An 8,595-nucleotide genomic window follows, 5' to 3' on the forward strand; every position below is an offset into this window, starting at 1 on the left:
GGTGTTGATTCTATTATGTTGATTGTTCCAGGATTAGATATACTCAGACTTATTATATTGGGGTTAGATACTTACATAGGTGTTGATGGATACTCGGTTACGATTATATTGTTCCATGCGTGATTGGTTTACTTGTTTATCTGCGTTATTTTCTGAATTGTGTTAACTATGCTTAGTCGGCCTATGATGCCTACCGATGCATCGTTGTTTGTTTGTACCGAATCGCACTTGTCTTTGCAATCTTTTATGAATGCGAGTATCGAAGTAGGATCTACCTCTACGACTCGCGGCCGATCGACTCCTCGGCCTTCTCGCTTGAGTTTCCGGGTGGTGAGCATGGCCTCCGCTGACCTCGAAGACTCTTCTATTGCTTATGTCTTACTTTTCTTCCAAGACATGATTTGAGACATTTATGTATTATTATTCAGACCTTAGTATTCGGAAATAGATGCTCTTGTATGACCAGACCAGATACTGGGGTGGATTCATTTACTTCCGCACTTATCTATATTATATTATATTGTGAGACTTACGTCATTTACTTCTTCCGCTATTTTATTATATTTATTGGTTGTGAACGTTGAGTTAAAAATTCGCCTACCGAGGTGGGAATGGTAGGTGCCCGCATGACCTAGGCTAAAATGGGTCGTGACACTAAAATACCAAAAAGATGTACTAAACCATTCACATTACTTTTGGAGACCTAAAGCCGCATCAGTTTCCTGCCACAAAATAAATCATTTCCATTAATGAGGAAGTCCAAAAGTTTCATTAAATTTTGTGTTGACTTGTGAGGTAAATATAACAATATTAACGGAGAGGAAACCTTGTGAGCAAGGAATCACATCTTGTCGGAAGGTTTAGGTAAGTGATTTTAGTAACCTGTTAGTATTGCAATTGTTGTATACAACTTTTGATTGGTTTGGATGGATCGATTTACCGGAGTTTAGCTCTTTGATTTGTTTAGCATGTATTAGTTATTCCGTGTTATTCTTTGTTTTTCTTAATGATATGCAATAATTTCATTTGTGGAATTATTTTTGCCATGTTTAGATAAGACATGTGATAAGATTAGTACGTCAAAATAATTAATTCTCATTTTCCGTGGATATTTGCAAAGCAAGGAGTTGTCCTTCTGCCTGACATTAGCAAATTGTATCGGTATTATATTGTTGTTATCTATTTTGAGTGTGTTTTGTTATCAATTATGATCATCTCCACACATTTCTTTTTCTTTTCAGACTTTGCAAAACTGTTGCTACAAAGTACTGTTAATATTGTTTCTATTCAGTACTGAAATTAACATATCAATTATTGAGTAGTTTTGTAATGATAGAACATCTTAAGCTTTATGCGAAATGAGGGAAGGTGAAAGCTACAACAACAACGTACCCAGTTGAATCCCACAAAGCGAGATATAAGGAGGGTAGAGTGTACGCAAACCTTACTCCTACCTCGGGACTTGGGAGGTAGAGAGGTGTTACTAAAGTGTTTGAATCCAAGCGGATGGCGACAAGACTTCTCATTGGCATAAGAACAATGATGAAAAGAGGTAGATCAATGCTCCCAAGGCTGTTATCTTTGTAAGGGTCCCCCACAATTTCAGACACTGCCCTAACTTGGGTAGTCTCAATGCATTGGTCAAGGACAAGCAGCCCAAGCACCCCCTGATGACCGAGATGTTGCACAACTTCGCACTATTAAGTTGTTGGGTGCACCTGTGGCCAAGAAACAGCAGTTGAAGGAAAAAGGACAACTGTCATGGACATGAAACTGAGTGGGCAGCCTGCTTGGTCATGGAATGGGACACATCTTCATCACTGAAGTTGAGACCAAGAGGTTTGGTCTTAGATAAATTCTAAGCAACACTTGGTGTCTTGGTCTAAGGCAGTGCCAACAACCTTACCAACTCCATTGGAGTTACTCATGGAATGGAGCTTAGTTAGGGCCTTTGGCATGGACAAGCAGACTTCACTATAGCCCTTGTGGACTTGTTTGACACCATTTTGGGGCAAGACTTTTGGGATGAAAGTCGATGCCTTCCTTGCCCTCATCTTAACCAGATTGGAAATTGTGGCCAAGAAGGTTCTTTTTCTTAAATTAGTAAGCAAAAGATCTTGTCAATATACAAACCCAGACACCAACATGGTGACAGGAAAAGACAACAAATCATAAAAACCAATGAGGTTCTTTTGCTATGCGAACCATCAGTGCGCCACAGTCCATGTTTAACTATTAGCCGTGCAACTTCTGAAGGGTTTCAAGTAGGGTGATGACACTTTTTCTGCCACGGTAACCAAGCTAGAAGATGGAGATGTCTTCTAGGCTATGAAAGACTTGTCCTCGTGTATGCAGCATGTCCTAGAGGAGAACATGTACGTGATGCTGAAAGATCCTCCCAAGTGTACTACTGCATGCGTAGCGATGTCGACCACAAATTGAGCTCATGCCAGAGATAAAGCTACCTGCCATGCCTCCTTACCACATGGCACCTCTGGAGCTGGACAAGCTAAAGAAGAAATAAAGTGAGAACATGGACATGATGCCAAAAGATCTTCCCATGCTCGCTACTGCATAGGGATGTCGACCACAAACTGAGCTCGTGGGATGAAGTTGCCATGGCCTCCTTACAACATGGCGCCTCTGGAGCTAGACAAGCTAAAGAAGCAACATAGAACAGCTAGACATTGACCTTCCAAAGCACTGTTAGGAGCTCTAATCTTGTTCGAAGAGGATGACACTTTGCGCTTATGCATTGACTATCGGTCACTCAACAAAGTGACGGTAAAGAACAAATGCCCATTCCCTTAATTGCTTACCATTTTATTGTCTTAGGCAGGCTGAAGTGTTTAGCAAAGTCAATTGAGAAAAAGGTAGTATCAGGTTCATTGCCTAGGGTGACGGGCCAAAGGAGATGTGTGTGACATGATTCTCCACCAGCCTCACAAATCTATTGCTGACCACCACCATCACCAGCTGCTATTGCCACTATCTTTTAGAGTCTGCTACATCAAACACATAGTATTTACAATATCATATTTTTTTTTTCTCTAATGTATAATATTTACTAATTATTTTATTTATATTGTATATGTGCTAGCTTTTAAATAAAAATAAATTATATACATATCTAGAAGCTAGAAAACAATCTTAATTATCTAGTGCTCTAATTTAGAGATAATATCTTAACAATAAGATAAATATTCGCATTCGAACAAGTTAATCGTTAAAAATATAACTAAGGGGGAGGCCATTATAAATCAGAGAACTCAGAAGTGCGGTTTTTTATAATGGTGGTTTCCGGGCCGGCGTGCACGCACCTAGACTATTTTACCAAGTACCTATGACCTGGCACCAATACAAGTATCGGGTAACTCTGTCACCAAAGCTTATGCAAATGGGAAGGAATCATCTAGTTTTTCTTGTCCGGAATTTGGACATTGGTCTCCCACAGTTTATGCCCACTTCATTAATTGTTAGGCTAGACCGCTGGGTGCAACTGGGAAGAAATAGCGTTCACATATCCGTGTTTCACTTTCCATTCAGACCTTAGTTTAATGGTCTCTCTTCTTTTTAATAACTGTGTTATTCGGGCCGGTTTGTGCGCACCTCGACTAATTTCGGGGGCACCTGCTACCTTTCGCTAGCACTAGTACTAGATAACTTTGTCCATCAAGGCTTGGATAGATGCAAAAAAATAGCTAGTGGTTTTGCCTTCACTGAGATTTGAACCTTAGACATCATGGTTGTCAATCCACTTCATTAACCACTAGGCCACAACCTTTGGTTCAAATTCCAATATAATCTCTCTTTTTCCATTAGGTACTAGAAGGTCTAGGATTAGAACTGATTGATGCATAGATTTCATAGTCTGACAAGTCTATGAGAACATTGAATAAAAATATGCAGATTTTTTTCCTCTGACTGAATGATAGACATAAAAAGAGAGAACTTGTTAATGTTTGACCAATTTTCTTAAACTTTGTGTCAAGCAGGACTAACAATGCGGGACATAGGAGTACAATTGCTGTGATGTTATCTCATAATATGAAGGTTCTTAGCAGATGCTATTTAACGCTCATGATGCATAATTGAATAGATTCCTCATGTTTTAAGCCACAACGACTACCAAATCACTTAGCTCAACTTCCCCATGTATTTAGCTCAGGTAGAGTTCAGGATTACTAGCAGTCATATGCAGCAAATTAAGTGCCAATTAGTCATGTTGAATACCATGTCACAGATTCTTGAAGTGAAACTATTTAGTTGAACAATCAGTAGTGGTTGAGCTATGTGACTGGAAAAATTAAGTAAATATAGCTTCTTGAGAAAACACCAATGACCTGAAATTTTTTCTCCTATCTGGCATCCAACTGTGTGATGCTTAATTCATTGACAGAAGTTTCACCATGCTTGCTAGATGAACTGTCAGCTTCAGTGAATCTGCTTCTTCCATTGAAAAAGCCTGGCTCTTTAGGCAAGGGCAGCGCAACATCACTACCCAACATCATCACAACTGATGCCATACTCGGCCTATCTTCTGGACGCTGCTGCACACATAATAGACCTACATGGACTGATCTTTGAACTTCAGACAGATTGCATGACTGCCTTGGTTGGGTATCTTTTAGCTCCAAAACCCTGCCTTCTTTGAAGAGGATCCACACCTGAACATTTGATATCATGCAGTTAGATGCTGCAAGTTTTACTAACATGAATTTTGCACCATATAAGATAGACAAGAAGAGCTCCTACATGTCCTAGAAGATTGTGGTGATGGTCTGGATGCAAGAACCCTCTATTTCTCTTCCCGCTTATAATCTCCAGTACTAGAACTCCAAAGCTAAATACATCTGATTTCACCGAAAATTTTCCTTCTGCTGCATACTCCGGAGACATGTAGCCACTGCAGGATAATGTAAAACAAACAAAGTAAGTAGCTTTTTAGTGGACTGCATATATTTCACAGGTTAGGAGATCTATACTATGTCCCGACCACTCTAAGTAGCTTTTTAGTGGACTGCAAATATTTCACAGGTTAAGAGATCTTTACTATGTCCCGACCACTCTTGTTGTCATGGCTCCCGTCTCTTTTCCTCCGAAACATCTTGCCATGCCAAAGTCAGATATCTTTGGGTTCATATCAATGTCTAGCAAAACATTGCTAGGTTTCAGATCTCTATGGATTATCCGCAATCTTGAGTCTTGATGCAGGTAGAGAAGTCCTCGAGCAATTCCATTAATAATATGGAAGCACTTAGGCCAATCAAGCACTGACCTCCTATCTTTATCTGCAGAAATGCAGAGCGTATAATTGGACCCTTTCAAATAATATTTCAGATCTAAAAACAGATAACCAAAATCTATCTGATGATTGAACTATTTCGACAGATTATTCATGAAAAGCTAAGTATGTTAAAAGTTCAGAGAAGTGATAACCAACCAAAAAGGAACCAATCCAAGCTATTATTCCGCATGTACTCATAAATCAACATTTTTTCTTCTGCTTGAATACAGCAACCAAGAAGCTTCACAAGATTCCGATGCTGGAGTTTGGAAATGAAGATAACCTCATTCTTGAACTCATCAGTTCCTTGCGCTGAGTATCTTGAAAGTCTCTTTACTGCAATTTCTTGTCCATCTTTCAGCACACCCTAGATATCCTCAGGCAATTAGTTGAAAAATCATATTTTACTGACAAATAATAAAGTAGAACTTGATGCTTTTTTGGGAAGTTTGTTTAAAGTGGAATTAACTTTTCATGACACTTCTGTTTAGTTGAAATTGGAGAATGGGAGATAAATTTTCTTACCGAAACTTGTGTTTTCCTTTCAAAGGTTCAGAAATTGCTTTTTAGGGTGTTAATTTGGATAAAACAGAAAGAGCTGCTGTAAACATGGTTACCTTGTAGACAGGTCCGAAACCACCCTCTCCAAGCTTGTTGCTCAGTGGAAAGTTATTGGTAGCATCAGATATAGTTTCAAAATCAAACAACGGTAAATCTAGTTCTTCAGCTTGGCTTTTGTTAGTGCAGAACATTTCAGAGCTTCTTATTCCTCTTCCTGTCAAAATCAGGACTTCATTGGATGTAAAGAGTGAAATTTTGAGATTTACCAATCGTGGCTCCAGAAAAAAGGCACCACTAATTCAAAAGCAATAAAACCTCTAGTTTACCTTTGCTAAAATGTTGCTTTTGCCTTATGTACAGGATTAAGCTTAGTGTTAAGAGCAGACCAAATGCTGCCAGAGGCAAGCTGATCTGCAGTTTCTTTACTTTCCCTGTACTGGAGTTCTCTGAGGATCAAAATAAACTCATCTGAGTTTCATAAGACGGAAAATGTTTTTTTCCAAATAATGTAGAAAAACCTCAAACCTGCTCATTCGATGACATTTAATTTGGTCTAGAATACTCAAAATCTAATGTAGCATCCTTGACAGCCATACATGCATAAGTAAAGAAACAGACTTGTACCTAACTCGGAAGAGTCCAACTTTATATAGATATCTTGTCCACTAGCTCCGACCTCCTTGATGTCGACCAGATCATCAAACCAAAGCAAACAGCCTTCATTTGTTCCTGTTATGTCTGGATTTGCATACGCCATACAAGAACAGTTTCTCAAGCACAATTCCTCGCATGCATTAAGAGTCAATCCTTTGCTGTACCAGGAAAAACGAGTGTCTGGCAACTTAACGCCTGAATGCTTCAAGAATTTTACTTCCTTTTGGCAATTCAATGTTCTCTTTCTAACACAGCCGCCTGACCAATTTCCCCTTGCCCATTCTGTTGGATCTTTGGATTCAAATTTATCCACACATCTGCAGATTGGAGAGTTGCCACTGTTGCACAAACCATATGCGTGACACTGGCCATAAATGTCACAATTATCTGCTGGTACGCTAACAAAGCCATCCCAATTCTGAGTTTGATTATTCCACAGTGAAAGCTGTAGAACCCCATTTAGTTGCATCACCACCCTTGCAACGATAGAGCTGTCTGTGAGCTGATACATGAAGGATACTTTTTCAGGATCGGATACATATGTATAGCTATAACCCGGACTTGGCAGCTGAGATGGTGCATTAGCAAAGCCTCGACCATTCCATGGTCCAGACCTGTAGCGTTCAATGGAACCGTTCATGACAAAAGGCTGTGGTAATCCATGAGGATCAATTACCCAACTAAACTCACCCTTCGAGGGGTCATTCGTGCTCTTCCATGACCTGAGGAAACGATGAAAACCAGTCTTCAGATCAACCCCAAGCTTCATTCCAGGTAAAGTCGTGTCACTGGGATAGTCAAAACTCTGCCACAGATAATCCTCTGCTGCATCTCTAACAACAAGATTCCCTGAATCCAGAAGTTGAGCTATTGGATTTTGCACATGTCTAGTGGCATTAGAGGACCAAATGATTCGGCCAGAACCATTTTGAAGAGTAAGAATTCCTTGCCTTGTTAAATTTAGCATACCATCTGTACCATTGAGTGGACTGTCTCTATTAGCAACCCATACCACTGTCTGTACAGTAACTTTGTTGAACCATATTCCTATGTACCGGTTCCTGGATGTACCAGGGGAGAAAAATCCCAACTCGAACTTTCCACCTGATGAAATAATTGTGTTTCCATCTGTTAAAGATTGATCTGCTGGTATGGTATCTAGAGCACTCGACAGAATCAAAACAGAAAATATGGAAGACAAGAATAAATGCATACTTATGGCATCCATTGGTTTCTATTCTTTTATATTTTTATTTGATTTGAATCTTGTATTGGTGTTGTTATATTAAAGGAATTTCCAGAGTTCAATTGAAATTTCTTGTTTTGCTTGTTGATGGAGTCCCTGACAGAATAGTCTGGGGTTATTAGGTGACTTATGTGAACCTTGATAATGATAGAGAACATTGATAGTCAATGTTACTGAATGTATTGTTTTTCTGACCAAATTGTTGTCAAAGTGTGGTTGGCTCTTTGACATAATTGCGTGTAAATTTTGGGTATGCCTTGGTCTCTATAGCTGGCATCAAGATGTTTCTCCTTTTACTAATAAGCATCTTCCAAATGAACAGTTCAGTAAGTGAAATAGAAACTAAAGGAGAAAAAAGTGTTTTTTTTTTTTTTTAAAAGAAATAATGGTGCTTCCATCTGTTAAAGGCTGATTTGCAGGTATTGTTTCTAGAGCACTCGACAGAATCCACATGGATGCCAAGAAGAAAAGTATATTTGTGGCTTCCGTAGGTTTCATGGTCTTCTTGTTATATTTTTTTTTATGATTAAGATCAATGGCAAAGTCAAAATTTTCACTAAAAGGTTCAAAATATAAAAAAGTAAACATACGAAGAAGTCAACGGTGGTTCAACATCTACTATATGTACACAAAAAATTAATTTTAACCATATATAAACAATATTTTTTCCCGCCAAAGGGGATTCGATGAACCTCTCAGCCCTATGTGATTCCGCCCCTGAATTCAAGATGGTCTTATTGTTATCTTAGGTTTGATTTAAACTTGAAGCCTGTGATGGTTTGTTATATTAATGGAATTCGTGGAGTTAAATAGAGGTATCATCTTTCACTGATATTAGCAGATGGAG

The 8,595-nt window shown here is 38.9% G+C and overlaps 1 protein-coding gene and 1 long non-coding RNA gene across 3 annotated transcripts; one reads left to right on the forward strand and one right to left on the reverse strand.

The window, feature by feature from the left end:
• The first annotated feature begins 620 nt into the window (after nucleotides 1-620).
• On the forward strand, nucleotides 621-3,127 carry LOC132044091 (uncharacterized). Its single transcript, XR_009412024.1, has 2 exons — nucleotides 621-864; nucleotides 1,364-3,127. It is a non-coding gene; the product is annotated as an uncharacterized LOC132044091 (long non-coding RNA).
• Nucleotides 3,128-4,137: 1,010 nt separating this feature from the next.
• On the reverse strand, nucleotides 4,138-8,332 carry LOC132044090 (G-type lectin S-receptor-like serine/threonine-protein kinase At4g27290). Of its 2 annotated transcripts, XM_059434580.1 has the most exons (7): nucleotides 6,473-8,332; nucleotides 6,175-6,294; nucleotides 5,905-6,062; nucleotides 5,444-5,654; nucleotides 5,054-5,291; nucleotides 4,756-4,906; nucleotides 4,138-4,667 (listed from the first exon to the last, which is right to left on the reverse strand). In XM_059434580.1, the coding sequence occupies exons 1-7, from the start codon at nucleotides 7,728-7,730 to the stop codon at nucleotides 4,359-4,361; spliced, it is 2,445 nt and encodes an 814-aa protein (XP_059290563.1). In that variant the 5' UTR covers nucleotides 7,731-8,332; the 3' UTR covers nucleotides 4,138-4,358. The 2 variants fall into 2 exon arrangements, with proteins under 2 accessions (XP_059290563.1, XP_059290562.1); XM_059434579.1 differs by lacking the exons at nucleotides 5,444-5,654; nucleotides 5,905-6,062; nucleotides 6,175-6,294; nucleotides 6,473-8,332 and having other exon boundaries at nucleotides 5,065-5,203.
• Between the last annotated feature and the right edge of the window lie 263 nt (nucleotides 8,333-8,595).

This window comes from Lycium ferocissimum, unplaced genomic scaffold (genome assembly GCF_029784015.1).
Source record: "Lycium ferocissimum isolate CSIRO_LF1 unplaced genomic scaffold, AGI_CSIRO_Lferr_CH_V1 ctg3490, whole genome shotgun sequence".
Classification (NCBI taxonomy): Eukaryota; Viridiplantae; Streptophyta; class Magnoliopsida; order Solanales; family Solanaceae; genus Lycium; species Lycium ferocissimum.